Source organism: Dermochelys coriacea, chromosome 5 (genome assembly GCF_009764565.3).
Source record: "Dermochelys coriacea isolate rDerCor1 chromosome 5, rDerCor1.pri.v4, whole genome shotgun sequence".
NCBI classification, from domain to species: domain Eukaryota; kingdom Metazoa; phylum Chordata; order Testudines; family Dermochelyidae; genus Dermochelys; species Dermochelys coriacea.
In genome coordinates this window covers 105,507,965-105,527,076 of record NC_050072.1, presented here as the reverse complement: position 1 = coordinate 105,527,076, position 19,112 = coordinate 105,507,965, and the positions used below count along the sequence as shown (strand labels likewise).

Here is a 19,112-nt window from a genome sequence, read left to right as displayed (position 1 = left end):
AGGTTTGGCCTGTCTGCCCCTGTGTAGACAGAGAGGCAGTGGGGCCAAATGTCAGTGGAGCTACGACCTTGTGTGCCAGTCACAACACCACTCAGCTTGGGAAAACTCTCAAACAGGTGAGTCTAGAGCAAACCGCCTCTTTGAACTCCCCTTCTCTGGATGGCCTTGAATACAAGAAATGTTCTGCTTCAACTACCAGAGGGCTTTGGAGGTCAAAGCAGGACAGTCAAACCTGGGACTGCTGGGAAGCCTGGAGTTGTTACTTGCAGTGTTCCCAAAAAATCCTTTGATTTTTATAAGCTGGTGTTGCAATTAGTGGTAGCAGCTTCAAGATGGCAAAAACACTTTTGCCTAAGTTTCTTCTCAGTGGTCATGCAGATGAAACTGGAATCTGTGAGTACTCGATAGACTTTGAGCTGCTACTCTCTGTGAATGAGTGGATTGATGAGAAAGCACCACAGAACATAGCAGTGTTTTTGAATGATGATGCTAAAGCTTTTTACCAGAAGCTTCCCAGTGTGAATCATGGATCTTACAGACAATTACACAAACACTTATATGACTTCTAGGAGAGATCTGTTTTTGAAATACTGGAGGGAATGACAAGATTGGAGTAAGAGGAAGGGGAATCCCTGCATACTTTATTTGCATTGAGGAGCCTGTTTAATAGGCTTTCCCTGCCCCCTCACAGTCTGAGAGATAGCTTGAGTAAAGCAGAACCATCAACAGCGGATCTGGTACTGGCAAAGCAGAGAAGGACCTATGTCCAGTGACAGAACGTGAGAGAATCCTGTGTGAAAAGTCAGTTTATAAATTGTTTAACAGAGGAATTTCATAACCCGCTGGTGAAGGAAGATAACATACTGGATAAATGTATGGACCAGATTATGTGCAGAGTTACAAATGTGGAAGCAGAAGCTGGGATCTCCTTAAAGGTATCAGCTATTAATTCTCAGACACAGGGTGATTCCTTTATAACAAATGCTATGCTTCAAGAAATGCTTGCTAGTGAAGTGGCTAAAAACTTAAGAGTCCTAGTGCAAGATATTTGCAGAAGTCCCATGAGTCAAATAAGAGCAACAGTCTCCCAAGTAGTTCCCATATGACATTTGCAGGTAATGAGGAGGCAAAGCCCATGGGAGACAGAATTGCTCAAGCAGAGGGAAGCTACACCAGGGAAACCAGAAGTTGCTGACAGAAGCATCCATAGAAGACAATGGAAGGAAGTAATTAAAACAGCTATTCTTAAGGTATGCTGGTGTGTTCTCCAAGAATAATGGGAGGCTTGGGAGATATGATCAGGTGCAACATCCCTTAAGCAAGGGACTGTTCCTGTGAGGCAAATCCTAAAGAATGTTAAATTGCATGCTGGAGGATGTCCTGCTTGGACCATCTATATCACCTTGAGATCCCCAATTATAATCATGAAAAAGCCCAATGGAGACTTAAGAATATGTACTGAATACAAGAGACATAACTAAAGAGTCCAAGATAGCTACCACTTCTCCACATAGCAGACACCGTGAGTACTGGAATGTCTGGTTATTGTGGAGGCCCTTTGGGCCAATCATCCATATTTACTAGGTTCAGAATTCATATAGTACACCATAAACATGTAAAGAAATATATGGCTGTGGATGCTCTAAGCTGAATGAGGACAGTGAGAATAGACTCAGACTGATTGTGTGATGACATCTGGCAAGAACAGTCTAAGGACCCTGAATTATTCTGGTGTGCTAAAAGATCTACCAAATGAGATGCAGACTGGAGAGGTTCAAAGCAATTCAGGAACAATTTTCCATTGATCCAGCTACCCACTTGCTGGTGTATGATTTTCCAGGCCTGTCAGTGTTGTCTTGTCAGCAAGCTTGCAGAGAGCAGTACTGGAGTGTCTTCACGACATCAAAGCAGCAGGCTGCCTGGGGTGAGAAAAAACTCTGAACCAGGTATTCGACAGATTTTTTTTTTTTGTCTGCAGATGTTAAGGATTTGGTACTTTCCTGGCTTACCTGTGACAGGTAAGCATCGGCAAGGAGAGGCAGAATTCCTTTTAGGGGATATGCCCCAATCTAGTAAGCCCTGGGAGTTCATAATGATTGTCTTAGAAGGATTACAACCAGAAACACACCAGTTGAAATCATTATTTGCTGATAGCGTATGACATCATGTAAAAATATGTGGTGGCAAAGCCACTGAAGGCTAAAAGGCCTGAGGCAGTTACAGCTGCATTAATAAAACACATAATGTTGCAGATTGCCTGCCGCCCCCACCCCAACCCGTCAGCTGCCTTTCAAATGATCAGGGAAGGAATTTCAATCACTGTTATTACATGAGGTTTGCTGACAACTCCCGATAACATACCTGAAGTGAGGTCTGGTGTTGCCTGCTCTACAGGTAATGGAAGAATGGAGAGAGTAAACAGCACCATTGGTTCCATGCTCATACTATTACTGAAGACCAATGAGACTGGGATATACAGACACTTCTGGTCTTTGCATACACCACTAGCTGACACTCAGCTGTTCATCACTCTCTCTCAGATTATTTTTGGACTCGCAAAACCATGCTTGCATATGACTTGATGTTCAGCAAGAAACAGCAAGACCTCCTGCACCTACACAGGCAGAGAGTCTTATACCAGTGACCTGAGCGCACACAGCATTTCAGAAGGTGGAGGAATGGATAAGCCAGAAGAAAGGTGCCAGGAAAAAGTTCCCATGTGCCAATCCAGGAAGAAAAAACATGTGGCTATGCACCAGGAAAAATCAGCCAGGAAAAAAACCCCTCAAATGTCCTCCTTTTCAGGACGACCTTACACAACACTTAAGAAAATAAAACAGTTTATCCTTGCCGATACAAAAAGTGAGAGCTTACCCCTTTCTAGTACACTGAGAATTGAAGCACAACTTATTGAAAGAAAGGGGAGGGCAAACACTGAGGTTATTCAACAACCTCAGAGGAGGATTTAGAAATTCACCAGCAGATTTCTATAACTTGTAATGGGAAACTGGTTGTGGAGGAGTACGTCCTCACGACTTCACCACACTGCAGTCTTCAAAAGACTATCTATGCCCACCAGATATGCCTAACCTGGAGAACATGAACCCTATACTTGCTGATAATCTAGAGATTCTTTTACAAGTGACATCTCCATGACTGAATACAGGACTCAAGGAGGCAGCCTAACAGGGAAACCTGTGAGGATGGCAGACTACCTGGATTCCTAGGAGTTACAATGATGATAAAATTTTAGTTATTGTTTTCAAACTCCTATTAAACCAAAAGAGGGAAAGTTGTAATGATCAGTGCTGACAGCACCTTCACCAACAGATGGTGCTGAATCTTTATTTTATTGTGGTTATTTGTTCTGATATTATGTTGACCTGGTTTGACGGACCTAGAAGGAAGTTAAATACTGCCTGTGTGTGCTGATGTTCTTACTTGCAATATTCCAATAAATCCTTCTATTTCTATAAGAGAGTATTATAGGAGTTTGTAATTTTGTCACAATTTATGGCTAGAGACTCAAAAGGGCCAGGAATTAGAGAGACTTGGGAGGTGACTGATGAACCCTAATAGCCTACAGGAAGAAGGGGAGACCTTAAGTCTTCATACTCTCAAATATCCTTCAAGTGTACCTTTTATGTCTTCTTGTGGGGAAGCGTGAGAATATTTGGAAGTGGACAGAATCCTGGATGTTAAGCTGAAGGGGGCCAACCCTGAATATTGGTTATTCGGAAGGCTCTACCAAATTCATGGCCATAAAAAACATGTCATGGACCGTGAAATCTGGCCTTTTGTGTGCTTTTACCCTTACTATACAGATTTCATAGGGGAGACCAGTGTTTCTCAAACTGGGAGTCCTGACTTAAAAGGGAGTTGCAGGAGGGTCGCAAGGTTATTTTAGGGTAGTGGTTTTGCCGTCCTTACTTCTGCACTGCTTTCAGAGCGGGTGGCTGGAGAGCGGCAGTTGTTGGCCAGGAGCGCCAGCTCTGAAGGCAGCACCCCGCCAGCAGAAGCAAGGATGGCCTGGTATGGTATTGCCACCCTTACTTCTGCGCTGCTGCCTTTAGAACTGGGTGGCCAAAGAGTGGTGACTGAGGACCCAAACTCTCCAGGCAGCAGCGCAGAAGTAAGGGTGGCAATACCATACAGTGCCATCCTTATTTCTGCACTGCTGCTGGCAGCAGCTCTGGAATGATATACAAAGAGAGATTTGAGGGGTGTTCAAAAAAAAACTCTGGAAACTATTAGATGAACAAAGTTGAGCTGGAAAATGTATCCTTATAACTTATTTTAAATGGGGGAGAGAAAGCAAGAGAGCGCATGCATGCATGTGTGCGCAAGGGAGGAGTGACATGCAAGAGTGGAAAAGCCAGGGAACATAAATGTACTTCCACTTCATCCTACGTGTATTGTTTTTTCTGTAAGTAAATTGCAGCAGGGCTGTCTTGCCAACAAACAATTGAGGTACAAACACACCCCTGAAACATTAAACTTCAAATGAACTAATTTACAGCGTGCAAATGTCCCAGTCACGAACTAGTGTTACCATCAGAGAAAATCCTACTGCCACTGGAGGCCACAAGAGTTTTTCCAATGACTTCAACAGAAGCAAGATCAGACCCCCCTCCCAAATACCATTAGCAGGTACCTGATAATCTTTATATTAAGATTGCAGGACCATTTCCATTCTAATCCATTCTTTGCTCATATGCATAATGATGTTAAACCACCCCTTTGGATCTGAAATTCTCTATGCTTAGTATCTGTTCCATTATTGAGCAAAATAATAAATAATAATAATATCTAGCACTTGTATTGCACTCTTCATGAGTAGATCTCCAAATACTTCACAATCTTTTTAATGTATTTATCCTCACAATACCTCTGTGAGGTATGGAAATATTATTATCCTCATTTTTACAGATAGGGAACTGGGGCACACAGATGGACTAAATGAGTTGCCCAAAATCACACAGGAGCTGGGAAATTGAACAGATCTCCCAAAGTCTAAGATAGTGTCCCAATCACTAGACCATCCTTTCTCTCAAAACAGTTCAAACACTGCTATGTGAAAAGAGAGTGAGGAAAAAAAATGCACTTTCCCCCATTAAAAAAAAAATCTGACTTTTTGGAGCAGGGCTGTAAGTGGCTGAAGTTTGAAAATGGCACTTTGGCATGGAGACATTCCTTGCTGAGGGAAGGAATAAATGGCCTTCTGTGGAAGGGAATTGGTTTTGATTTGTATTTAAGTAAACTTCAAAAGAGAGTCTTGCTTGACAATTTAGAAGTTTTAACAGCTTATACAGTGTGTGTGTGTGTGTGCGCGCGCGCGCGCGCGGGGGGGGGGTGGAGGGGTCCTGAAGCCTGCGTGCTTCTCTCCCAATCCCTGCAAACCACTGTAGCACTGAACCACAAAAATTAGATAGCAATGTGGACTTCCTACCCATGTTCAATCTTTCTGTGTAATGACACTCTGCAACTATGCTTCATTACATCATGGCAAATAAGAGAAACAGAGTGATGACAACCCAGTGCCCAACTCCTGCCCCTCCACCTTATTCATCATCTTTTTACCCACAGATGCGCCTTAGGCTAATGTAAAAACTAGAGGATACAGTATACACACACCCTCTAACCTGTATCATACTCTTCAAGATATTGATATTCTACCCAGATATTTACATATTGATATAATGCTTTGGTACATTCAGAAGCTGGGGGGAAAAAAAGCCAAGTCTTATTTTTAAATCATTCATACACATTAAAAAAGACCACAGATTTTTTTTTAAATTATATTGCTGTGGGCCAAGCTCTTTCAACACCAAAACAGTGTTCACAGACAAGTTACAAATCTATGAAATAGGGCATCTTAACGGATACATTGACTGTCACTCATTCTCAGATGACAGTCACAGCATGCTACATTTTACGGTATTTATCCAGTTTTTGCCTTCCAGACAAAGAGTAAATATTCAGCTCAGATATATTTAATGTTGATAAATAAAAGTAAAAGTAAATAAAACACACTTGCAAACTACATCCTATTATTCCATCAATTCACCAGCCTGAGCCACTGTGAGGATTTCAGTGTACGCTCCCACAGTTCACTGTAACCATCACCAGTATGAGCTGTACACAGATTGCCTCTCTTGGAGCACCATCTTACCCAGCCAGCTAGGTTTGAACTACTATCTGGCTGCACCCAGAATCTACAAGTCCTTATACTCCCTTCCCTGGTACTCAGACTGGTACTGTCAATTTGTGGGGAGTTTTATTCATGAGCATGTTCTCTACAGTCCAGCTTCAGGCATATTGAGATTCCATCGGGGGTATTCTTTTCTTATATGTCCTTGCTGCCCACAGGAGTTAACAGGTCACTGTGCTGGCCTCGGGGGCATCCTTCTTTGTTGAAGGTAGATTTGGTTACAATATGGCACTAGAATCTCCCTGAGGAACCTTTTTCAGACGACTGATGTATAGGACAGATGCTCAAGCAGAGCTCACCCTATCCCTATCCCATTGTTCTCCCAGGGTTGACCCTGATTGAGCAGGCAGCTTGGCACTCCTGGAGGGAACTTCTAAATGTGGCTCCTCACAAGCAGGTGTTACAGATTAGTGTCCATGTCTCATGCCTGCCTTTAAATCGGTCAGATGGGACCTAAAACCCATCTTGAACAATATTAACATACAGATGAGCTGGTCTGTTTCCAGTTATGAATTTGTCAGTGCTCAGCTGATGCCTACAGCCTTGGCAAGATTTGACACCTAGTTTACCAGTGTCAAAGATGCATCTCTTCAGTGATATCTAAATAGTCTAGATAGCAGCTTTCTCTTGCTTGTTGTCCTTGGCCTGTTCTTGGTCCTGGTTGTGATAGACTGACTGACTGCCCCATCAAATATAGTGCCAATATCAAAGCCCAGTGCTTGGGGGGCCACTGAGAGACTAGTGTATCCCCTCAAAGATGGACAAATTCCATCTGGTCCAGATTCATCCACCAGTCTAAGGATGCTAGAACCTAAACAGATGCATGAACAAGCATGTCCAGAAGCTGTCTGTTTCGTCAACAGAAACTTCAACCAGCTTTGTATGCATCTAAGATGAAGTCTGGCAGGCTGAGTCACATATATGCTGGATGCTTTGTGTCCCAACAGCCTCAAATTAGCTCTCACTGATGTCTTGAGGTTGGTTTTTAGTCTTGTGCAGAGGTTCAAAATGGACCAGAACTTTTCTTGAAGCAGGTAGGTTGCTGGAGTCATAGAATCAAGAATGGCCTCAATGAACTTGATTTTTTGCATTGGTGACAAAATCAACTGCTCTGTTTTATTTTTAGACCCAGCTGAGCAAATAGGGTTGAGTCTGGTGGATGTGGTCCATTACCTGTTGGTTGAACTGGCCCCAAACCAGAAGCAAGAGAAACCACCCGGAATTTTATCTTCCTGATAAAAGTGCTTAACTTTCTTAAGCACAAGATAGGCCTCCCTCTGGGTATGATGAAATATGAGGAGTAGAACTCCCTTCTCCTGTGCAATAAAAGGACCTCCTCTCTAGCTCCAAGATTTAAAAGATACTGTACCTCCTGAAGCAGTATGGTCTTAGGAAAGAAGTTCCTGAACAATGACAGGGAAGATGGGTAGGGTAGGGCAAGGACTAAAGTTGAATGCTGTAACTCAGTCTCACAGCGTCAAACTCACTGGACTATAGTTATGGAGACACTGAGGAAGTGGAACAGCTGGTTGCCAAAGAGGGGACATGTGGCAGGGCAAGGGTAAAACCCCTTTAAAGCCCTGCCAAAATGCTGGCTGCAGACAGCTTTGTGGTCAAAAGGCCAGGTAGAGAGACATGGGTATGCAGCAGGGAGCCCAGCTGTAAGCCCTAATGAGGGGTACCTCAGAGCAACAAGCTGGGCCGAGTGGGAACAGTTGGGCTAAAGACTGGGAGGGCTATAAAAGCCCTGGGAAAACCTCAGAGCGGGTGGCCTGGGAGGAGACGGGAGGGCTGTTTCTCTGTCTCCTTACCTACTGGAAGGAACCTCAAGGGCCAGAAGACCCTGGGAGGGGTCTGAGGTGTAAATGTTGTTGGGGGAATTGGGACTGCACAAGAACACTGTAAATAAAAAGACACAAAGGTGAAACCACTGAAGAAGGTGGTGGGACTCTTTATTATACCAGCCTAAACACAGGGTGGAGGCATAAAAGTGGGAGTGCCGGCACAGACCCTGTGACAGGGCACAAGATTGAAAGATTCTCAATGATTGCCACTCTGCTCTTGACAAACCCGTCAAAACTGCTGCTTTGAAGTACAGGGGCCTGGATGGCAAGAACCCACAGGGGGTATAGGTGAAAACATCTCTTGGGAAACTCAGCAGCTGGTGCCATATATGTGCATTTGAGGCCTATAATGACTTCTTCTTGGGGTTGGGGGACATCCTCAGGAACAAAGTGTTGCTCTGGAGTCTTCAAGTGAGTGTAATGTCTCATCTATTTTGTCTGTGAATAAGTTGCAGCCTTTAAGTGGCAAGTCTTCCACCATGTTTTGTGCCTCCCTAGAGATGCCAGACGCATGGTGGTAGAATAATTTACCGCATAGTGATGACTGTTGCAATCAACCTGGAGCTGTATCCACCAAGTCAAGAGCTGCCATAAAGAAATGCCAGCAACCAGGAGGCCCTCTGTAACTAGAGAGTTAAACGCATTTCTCAAGTCCCAAGGAACCTTTTGTAAGAATTTTGCCCTGGAGTCCAAATTAATAAAGTCGTATTTCAACAAGAGTGCCTGATAGTTCAAAATAAGCAAGGTCTCATGCTTCAATCCAGTGATTTCTGTACATTAATGCAGTACTTAGGCATCTCCCAAGAACAAAAGAAAACTTCCCCACTGATAAGCTGGAAAAAGGGACCATGAGCTTGAGGTATGGCAGAGCGCTCAAACTTGTAATCACAGGCAGTGAGAGATGGATCAGTGTGGCCCTTCCCTTTCTGCCCTCAATTCAAGGCACAAGGATGTGCAGAGCACATGCGCCACCCCAATGGATACTGCTAGCTGAAGGTCTCTGACTCGCATACTCTGGGTTCATAAAACCCGGAAGTAGAATATATATTATGTGCACAATCATTTGAAAGAACACAAAATGACACAGCTTGTTCTTACTCTCTGTTCTTCCACCCTCTCCGCTCATTTCAATTCATAGAATCATAGAATATCAGGGTTGGAAGGGACCCCAGAAGGTCATCTAGTCCAACCCCCTCCTCAAAGCAGGACCAAGTCCCAGTTAAATCATCCCAGCCAGGGCTTTGTCAAGCCTGACCTTAAAAACCTCTAAGGAAGGAGATTCTACCACCTCCCTAGGTAACGCATTCCAGTGTTTCACCACCCTCTTAGTGAAAAAGTTTTTCCTAATATCCAATCTAAACCTCCCCCATTGCAACTTGAGACCATTACTCCTCGTTCTGTCATCTGCTACCATTGAGAACAGTCTAGAGCCATCCTCTTTGAAACCCCCTTTCAGGTAGTTGAAAGCAGCTATCAAATCCCCCCTCATTCTTCTCTTCTGCAGACTAAACAATCCCAGCTCCCTCAGCCTCTCCTCATAAGTCATGTGCTCTAGACCCCTAATCATTTTCGTTGCCCTTCGTTGTACTCTTTCCAATTTATCCACATCCTTCCTGTAGTGTGGGGCCCAAAACTGGACACAGTACTCCAGATGAGGCCTCACCAGTGTCGAATAGAGGGGAACGATCACGTCCCTCGATCTGCTCGCTATGCCCCTACTTATACAACCCAAAATGCCATTGGCCTTCTTGGCAACAAGGGCACACTGCTGACTCATATCCAGCTTCTCGTCCACTGTCACCCCTAGGTCCTTTTCCGCAGAACTGCTGCCGAGCCATTCGGTCCCTAGTCTGTAGCGGTGCATTGGATTCTTCCATCCTAAGTGCAGGACCCTGCATTTATCCTTATTGAACCTCATTAGATTTCTTTTGGCCCAATCCTCCAATTTGTCTAGGTCCTTCTGTATCCTATCCCTCCCCTCCAGCGTATCTACCACTCCTCCCAGTTTAGTATCATCCGCAAATTTGCTGAGAGTGCAATCCACACCATCCTCCAGATCATTTATGAAGATATTGAACAAAACGGGCCCCAGGACCGACCCCTGGGGCACTCCACTTGACACCGGCTGCCAACTAGACATGGAGCCATTGATCACTACCCGTTGAGCCCGACAATCTAGCCAGCTTTCTACCCACCTTATAGTGCATTCATCCAGCCCATACTTCCTTAACTTGCTGACAAGAATGCTGTGGGAGACCGTGTCAAAAGCTTTGCTAAAGTCAAGAAACAATACATCCACTGCTTTCCCTTCATCCACAGAACCAGTAATCTCATCATAAAAGGCGATTAGATTAGTCAGGCATGACCTTCCCTTGGTGAATCCATGCTGACTGTTCCTGATCACTTTCCTCTCCTCTAAGTGCTTCAGGATTGATTCTTTGAGGACCTGCTCCATGATTTTTCCAGGGACTGAGGTGAGGCTGACTGGCCTGTAGTTCCCAGGATCCTCCTTCTTCCCTTTTTTAAAGATGGGCACTACATTAGCCTTTTTCCAGTCATCCGGGACTTCCCCCGTTCGCCACGAGTTTTCAAAGATAATGGCCAAGGGCTCTGCAATCACAGCCGCCAATTCCTTCAGCACTCTCGGATGCAATTCGTCCGGCCCCATGGACTTGTGCACGTCCAGCTTTTCTAAATAGTCCCTAACCACCTCTATCTCTACAGAGGGCTGGCCATCTCTTCCCCATTTTGTGTTGCCCAGCTCAGCAGTCTGGGAGCTGACCTTGTTAGTGAAAACAGAGGCAAAAAAAGCATTGAGTACATTAGCTTTTTCCACATCCTCTGTCACTAGCTTGCCTCCCTCATTCAGTAAGGGGCCCACACTTTCCTTGGCTTTCTTCTTGTTGCCAACATACCTGAAGAAACCCTTCTTGTTACTCTTGACATCTCTTGCTAGCTGCAGCTCCAGGTGCGATTTGGCCCTCCTGATATCTTTCCTACATGCCCGAGCAATATTTTTATACTCTTCCCTGGTCATATGTCCAACCTTCCACTTCTTGTAAGCTTCTTTTTTATGTTTAAGATCCGCTAGGATTTCACCATTAAGCCAAGCTGGTCGCCTGCCATATTTACTATTCTTTCGACTCATCGGGATGGTTTGTCCCTGTAACCTCAACAGGGATTCCTTGAAATACAGCCAGCTCTCCTGGACTCCCTTCCCTTTCATGTTAGTCCCCCAGGGGATCCTGGCCATCTGTTCCCTGAGGGAGTCAAAGTCTGCTTTCCTGAAGTCCAGGGTCCGTATCCTGCTGCTTACCTTTCTTCCCTGCGTCAGGATCCTGAATTCAACCAACTCATGGTCACTGCCTCCCAGATTCCCATCCACTTTTGCTTCCCCCACTAATTCTACCTGGTTTGTGAGCAGCAGGTCAAGAAAAGCGCTCCCCCTAGTTGGCTCCCCTAGCACTTGCACCAGGAAATTGTCCCCTACGCTTTCCAAAAACTTCCTGGATTGTCTATGCACCGCTGTATTGCTCTCCCAGCAGATATCAGGAAAATTAAAGTCACCCATGAGAATCAGGGCATGCGATCTAGTAGCTTCCGTGAGTTGCCGGAAGAAAGCCTCATCCACCTCATCCCCCTGGTCCGGTGGTCTATAGCAGACTCCCACCATGACATCACTCTTGTTGCACACACTTCTAAACTTAATCCAGAGACACTCAGGTTTTTCCACAGTTTCGTACCGGAGCTCTGAGCAGTCATACTGCTCCCTTACATACAGTGCTACTCCCCCACCTTTTCTGCCCTGCCTGTCCTTCCTGAACAGTTTATAACCATCCATGACTGTACTCCAGTCATGTGAGTTATCCCACCAAGTCTCTGTTATTCCAATCACGTCATAATTCCTTGACATCACCAGGACCTCCAGTTCTCCCTGCTTGTTTCCAAGGCTTTGTGCATTTGTATATAAGCACTTGAGATAACCTGTTGATCGCCCCTCATTCCCAGTATGAGGCAGGAGCCCTCCCCTCACAGACCTTCCTGCCTGTGCTTCCTCCCGGTATCCCGCTTTCCCACTTACCTCAGGGATATACAAATGATTATTTAATAATAATAATAATATAATTATGTCAGTCCTGTTTCTCAGGGCTCCCTCTATTTTTCAACAGGGTATTTTAATGTTGAAAAGGACAGAACTCTCTCTCCACCCCTCAAAAAAAGAGTTGGACAAGCAGGGAAAGATATTTTAATATATCATATGTAGGATGGGTCACCAGCATTTCCAACTGTGGTTACAGAGTGAGATCCAAAGCCTGGATGGGAGTAAATTAGGCCAGGAAAGGTTTCAGAGTAGCAGCCGTGCTAGTCTGTATTCGCAAAAAGAAAAGGAGTACTTGTGGCACCTTAGAGACTAACAAATTTATTAGAGCATAAGCTTTCGTGAGCTACAGCTCACTTCATTGGATGCATTTGGTGGAAAAAACAAGGCCAGGAAAGAATCTGGAAAGAAACAAAGAATTGATGCCTGGGGCCATATTTCTTGTCACATAATGTGCTTGACTGATCAAAGCTCACAATCTCTCCATTATTATGGTAGGATGTTTTCTTAAATGCAGAACACCTGAACGCAGAGGGCCACTACCATATTAAAATTAACAAAGGTTCTCAGTGTCATCACTCCCTTCCCTGAAGCGGTCGAAGAAATGAAAATGAGAGAACAGCAAGTCTGATGCCTTTGGGAATTTCAGTGCAAAATTAAAAACAGTTAATATTGAGTTTGTGTGTCTTGAAAGAAAAATGTTAATATTTTCAGAAACACAAAGTGACTCTTTTCTTATAGCTGACATGAGAAAAGTTGCTGTACCCAGCATGCTCTCAGTTGCTGCTATCTTTGTAACAGATCCTGGAATTGCAAGTCATAAAATTACTGACATTCTCCCTGATACCCAGTCCAAAAACACAAAGCACTCAGGTCTCAGGTGTCTTTAAACTGCTAATTTTCTTTGTTTGTTAAATTAGCTCACCAGTTCCAGATCTCATTAACTTTCTCCCGTTACACACCTCCAGCCTCACCACAACCTCAGTGTCTGCTATCTCCCTGTGTGACAGCCTCCCTCCTGAGAGCCACTACAGATGTTACTCTAACGAATGTCACTAAATAGACAACATGCTATCAGACATAACATTAATCTAAATGTAACATCGAGTAAAATAGTTCACTGAGAAAAAGATTTACTCAGGGAAGAAAGGATTATGTTTAGAGCACAATCAAAACAGAAAAAGTCCTTATCTCCTAATAGGTTTTAGCAAGTGGCTTACACTTTCATTTAATGTCTTTAAGAATATTAATTCAGGATTTTAACAGAAACTCATACTGTAAAACAGCTCAGTTTTATTTACAGTTGAAAGGCAAAGCGAGTTTGACCTTTTGTTTTTAAAATATTTTTTCACTCTTTAGAAATTCTTCACTGACAGTAGAAAAACCATCCCAATCAGCCTGCCCAAAAACTGAATGAGAAGTGCAATCACCCCTAAACCCCAGTATCTTCTTGCTCCCTGACAGGGACTGAAAGCATTGACAAGGCAGTACAAAGCACATTGAGGAAAGAGGGCATCTTCCTTTACTCTCTAGTAACCAGGCCTTGCCTTCACTGTGAGAGAGGCAATGAAAGGTCTCAGAAAACTGTATCTAGCCCATGCTGACTGGAAGAAAGATCACCACAATGTGGATCCTTTGATGGTAGGAAAAAGTCAGGTGGCATCATGGCTCCAAGAAGAGTTTATCATACCCCTGGACATTTATACCCCCACAAACCTAAGATGCTAAGATTTTGGGGATCAAGGAGGCAAGTCAATATACTGAACAATCCAAAACAAGTTGCACTATCCCTTCACTCTCTGCTAGCTCAATTATTGCTAATCAGAAAGCTTCCTGTTCCCCAGCCATCTTAGGACTTGATGCTGGCAAGGTGTTGAGTGCTCTGGCTTTGGTCCAGCAAACACTGAAGCACATGCTTAATGTTAAACATATAAGTAGTCCAATTGCAGTGATTAATACCATGCAGCAAACCCTCAGAGTAGGTCCCTATTTGTTTCAAAACAAAGTGAGCACAGAAGGTGGTGGGGACAATACAACATCAATATGTACTTTTATATCATATGCTTATCTATGTCTGTAACAAATGAGTTGCCCAATCTAGTCATTGGGATTTTCATTTAAAAGAAAAGTTTCTAGCCTTCATTCTCGCAGAGAAAAGTTTCGAGATGTGACCCAAGTGCATCCTCAAGGCTCAAAACACAGAAAGCAAATAAGAACCCAAAGTTGGTTATTTTTTCTTTATAAATCTCATTTTAAGCCATTCTGATGATTTTTGAGTGTTCTTGGTTTGCAACTCAGGGTTCCTAGTGACTAATCCGAATGACCGAGCTGAGGTTCCCAGATCTGCATGTGCATGGTTGTATTTCCTCCCCTATGATCCTCAGACTGCAGGACTACATAAAGAGTAAACAGGACTAATGTATATAGCATAGATAAGAATATATTCCTCATGTAAATAAGTAAGTTACACCAAACTGAAGTTGTGACAGTTTCTCTCCATTAATGGAAACTGACTAGCTACATGGGCCGGAATCAACCATTGCTCAGCCAAGAGGCAATGCTACAGTAGCTTTTGCATGGTTTCCATGCCTTACTTTTGTTAACCAGGAGGTAGAATGATTACAATTTAAAAAATCAACAATTTGAAATCCTATGATGGCCCAGATTCTATAAACACTTAAGAATGTGCTTCATTTTATTCATAAGTAGACCCACTGACTTCAGTGAAATAATTCATGTCAGTAAAGTTACACACACCTTTAAGTGTTTGCACGGTGGATTCCTATATTTGGAATACTGGATCCCCTGATATATATTATGAATTCTCTATTTTGGACTGTGCTGCTGAGCACTAACTTAGCCAGCCTCAAACAGAGATTTTCTTTTCACATTCCATGTGATAATAATAGCAAATAGATGATAATTTGAGAGTATGTGGAGGACAATATACATTTTCTTTTTTCTTTGTTTATATGCAACGTGAGCTATTCCATTTAACTTTGGTTAAAAAGGGACATATTAATAGCTATCACAGGAGAACCATTTGAAAAATTATTAAAATTTAACACATCAGTTTTGCAAAAGGCAAATGTTTAAGAAAATAGTTGTTTTATGTAAAAGATGTTTACCTTTGCAAGTCCAGCACGATGAGCGCCTTTTGATTCCATGTATGCTAAGTATTTGTTGAACTCCCTGAATTCATCCATTGAAGGCCTAAAAGTCATAATTTTGCAGCTTGGGTTTGGAGGACTGTCCGAGACTACAGCTGCCATTGTGGCTCAATATCAGTCCTGCTAAAAATTAAATAAGTTATTAATAAGTATAATGTATATTGAAATGAAAAATCCTTCAATGAAAATAGTTTCCAAAAATATATCAATATATCTACTCCTACCTGGAATGAATGCTTTTGAAATGCTATCTCCCAGGCTGGTTACAAGAACATAATATAAAAGTAGGACTAGGTTGTTCAGCCATTATCCACCCTGGTGAACCCAATCATGATTAACAGTTGCACAATCTAGCCCCTCATTGTTTGTCTTTATAATAATATACTTTCTAAACTTATCCCTCAATATTATAGCAACATCTGCTTGTGCTGGTTCATCTCTGGTACACTGTAACTTTCTCTTTCTTAGGTATTTACATGGCACCCCCATCACCACAGACCCCAAACACCTCACAATACTCCTGTTTGGCAGTGAAGTCTCCTTATTCCCATTTTACACATGGGGAATTGAGACACAGACAGATTAATTGACGTGTCCAAGGTCACACCAGAAATTTATTGCACAGTCAAGAACTGAACCCAGATTGTCTGACTCCTTAACCCCTAGACTTTCCTTCCCCTTTGTTTCTTTTAATAGGTTTTAAAGTATTATATATATATATATATATATATATATATATATATATATATATATATATATATATATATATATCAAAGGCAGAGAGAAACAGGACAAGTCCTCTCTCCCTACCCCCATATGTTTTGTCACTAAAAAGAGGAATTAATTTATTTCATTTAATTAAAAGCAACAAAAAATATATTCTTGTCTCTCATACAAAGATATAATACTCATGAAATGAGTAGCCACTTATGTGGTTTTCATATATTTATGCTTCTGCTACAGAAACTAACACCAGTCCTGCAATTAGATCGGCTAGTACAGACTCCATCACCTGTACAGAGCACTTGTGGGATCAAAGGTATACTTTGTGGGTTTGCAACTGAGGCATGTTGCATACCTCATGGCAGAATGTAATAAAATAATTCAACCTTTGATTGACTTTTTAGAGAATTTGCATTGTAGAGCACAAAAAGAAACTGGACTGTTATTAGCAAGATCAGTTCACTGTAGGTCATCGTTCCTCTTTTGCCCTATGCAAAAGCATAGCCAGGAAAAAAAATTACATCATGTTATAATTCAAGATTGTCACCTTTTTGCTCTGTAAAATACTATTTTAAAGCATCATCATTCAACACCAGCCACATAATCCTAATTCTAGCTCAAAGTGTAACAATATATGTGATCACAGCTATGAAAGAGAAAGTTAATCCAGTTTCCATATTAAAATATCTTAGCTCAATTTGTTAGCATTTTTAAACATGCTGTGCTAAATGTGTGGCTTCCATGAGCAGTAAATATCTGTTCTCATGCACTGGAATCTGTCATGAAAAAACAAATAATGAATATTGAAATTAATTGGAATTAAGGCAATTAAGAATCACGATTATGGGATTGTTGGCAAGGACCCAAAGGCAGGCCACGAACTCTGCGGTTACCATGTTGCAAGTTTAAGAGAATGGGGCAGAACCTCTAAGAGGAGGGCTCTTATTGGATAGTCTTGGAGCCTTCAACAAGCTGGTAGGTTAGCTGGCTGGCTGGTGGCACAGAGCAGTTGGTATTGGCAAGCAAAGCACATGAAGGCCCTTCCCTGCTCTGCCCTCCACCTCAGTAAGATACTCCTAGTACTCTACAGTCACTCCTTGGATAATCCCACTCTTTCCAGTCTTGCTGCCACTGCTACAGTGGCTTCATGCCTGCTGCTTATTGCAAACCTTGGGGACATCTTTGCTTTTCCTTCCTCGCCCTCTCCATTGTCAGCTGTGGTATCCTCTCCTCTCCACCCCACAAATCTCTCTTTATGGCTGCTGCTTGGGAAGGACTGTGGCCCAGCAAATAGTGGTTGAGAGTGAGAACTTCTGAATTTTTAATCTCATCTGCTCCAGCAACCTCGTCTGTGCCCTTAGGCAAGTCCCTTAACCTATTTGTCAGCCAGTAGAGCTGACCATGTTATCATTCCTCAATTTGTGCCCATTCTCAGTGCTTATCTTTGCTTGTAGTTCAGGGGCAAGACTGGCTCAACATGATCAGCAGATTCCCTTCCTCAGCTGGATCATTGGCCAGCCCGTAAGAATGAAAATTCCTAAAGAGTTTTCTCCTAGGAAATACCCAATATGGAAGAGTCATCCTGGGCTCTGCACATGAAGAGCTGCTGTGCAATCAGGTGCCTCTATTGAGAGCACATGGGCCAAAGAGTCATGACGCTGGGAATAAATTTAAGACTTGTTTATATGTTGCTTAATCAAAAGTAATACATCTTTAATCCTGCATTTCCACAATCTTTGGAAAAAATTCTTCTCACCCTTATTTTCAGCATCCTAGTTTGCAAACAAATCTGTTACTGCAAACAAAAGTCAGAAAGGGGAGAGGGGGGAAAGAAAATCAGGGCTTAATATGGGAGACCAAGGTCAGCCTTAAGTATGGTGTCATTACCAACAGCTCCATAAAATAGTGCAGCACCTTGGACTTGGTCCAATTCCAATTGAAGTCAATGGAAATTGGGATCAGACCCACTGATACTTTTGAGAGGTGCTATGTAAAAAAATAAATAAATACTACCTACATAGTATGAATTCCCTACACAGATATCATCTTAGTGCAGAAGATAATAGAAATCCCTGAAACAAATATAGATGTTAACAAGTGACACCAGAACAAAGCTTTATTGATTATCTGTTAATTGTTAAAAGCTATTAACAGACCTATACCATTAGCGCTAAAGACTGCATCTCTTTCATGTCCTCTTCCACGACTGTAGTAAAGAGAAAATTGCTGCTAAAGTTCAGATGATACAAAAGTTGTGGGGGCTTTGTTCATTCATTTCCCTTGCTAGCTAGTTCATGCATTAATTTTTTTCATCTTTATTCAGTGTCTGTGGCTTGAGAACAGCTTCTCTCCCTTTCAGAAGTTGTTTCTAAGTTTATCTTCTGTATGGGAAGGAAACCAATATTCAAGTCTCAGCTAGTGAGCAGATGTTAATCCGTTAATTGCAATCACTATGATAACTTATCAAGCAGTAATTATACATTTTTGAGAGTTTGGAAATATTTCAAGGAGCAGATTGAGACTAGAAATATATACTTGGTTATGTCATATTATACTACATATAAAGAATCTAGTATTTTGATATGTTAAGAATGTGTTTACTCGTCCTTTACTGCTGGGATAGAAACATTTCTCAATAACTGAACTCTGCAAACTTATACTCTGCTTCTATTGTGATTTTATATGTTTGAGATATTTTCAGTTTACAGGTCATTCACATAGTTAGAACACACCTGTAATCAGCAAATATTTCAAATTCATTTATCTTTAAGCTTTGTCCTCATTCAGCATGCGTGTGTACCATTGGGGAGGGAAAAAAGGTGATTTTCCTTTTTATACTTATACTATCCTCTTCCTCTGCCTATACAGTTGGATTCATGGTAGTAAGGCAGCGTGGCTTTACAAGTAGAAGACGACAAAAAGATACTACCAACCTAACTTTTAAAACCACTAAAAACTTTCTCTACAGAAAGCCTGTTTTAGAATGTGGCATAAACAAGGCAACAAATGATTCAGTGTAAGAGGTCCTAATTGCACTTTGAGATGGCTACTCATCACTCATGGGT

The 19,112-nt window shown here is 42.3% G+C and overlaps 1 protein-coding gene across 16 annotated transcripts in view; it reads right to left on the bottom strand.

Annotated features, from left to right (window-relative positions):
* The window catches only part of KDM4C (lysine demethylase 4C), a 461,886-nt gene that overhangs the window by 409,252 nt on the left and 33,522 nt on the right, over positions 1-19,112 (bottom strand). For 10 of the 16 annotated variants that reach the window (XR_006281538.1, XR_006281539.1, XM_038401809.2 and 7 more), the window contains exon 3: positions 15,283-15,447. Coding sequence is in view for 13 of the 16 variants with exons in the window: in XM_038401809.2 (XP_038257737.1) it covers positions 15,283-15,426 (144 nt within the window). In the remaining 3 variants the exon portion in view is untranslated. Of the gene's footprint in view, positions 1-12,315; positions 12,339-15,282; positions 15,448-18,203; positions 18,429-19,112 lie in introns of those variants that run through there. The other 6 variants (XM_043514912.1, XM_038401811.2, XM_043514914.1 and 3 more) reach the window with 3 other exon arrangements.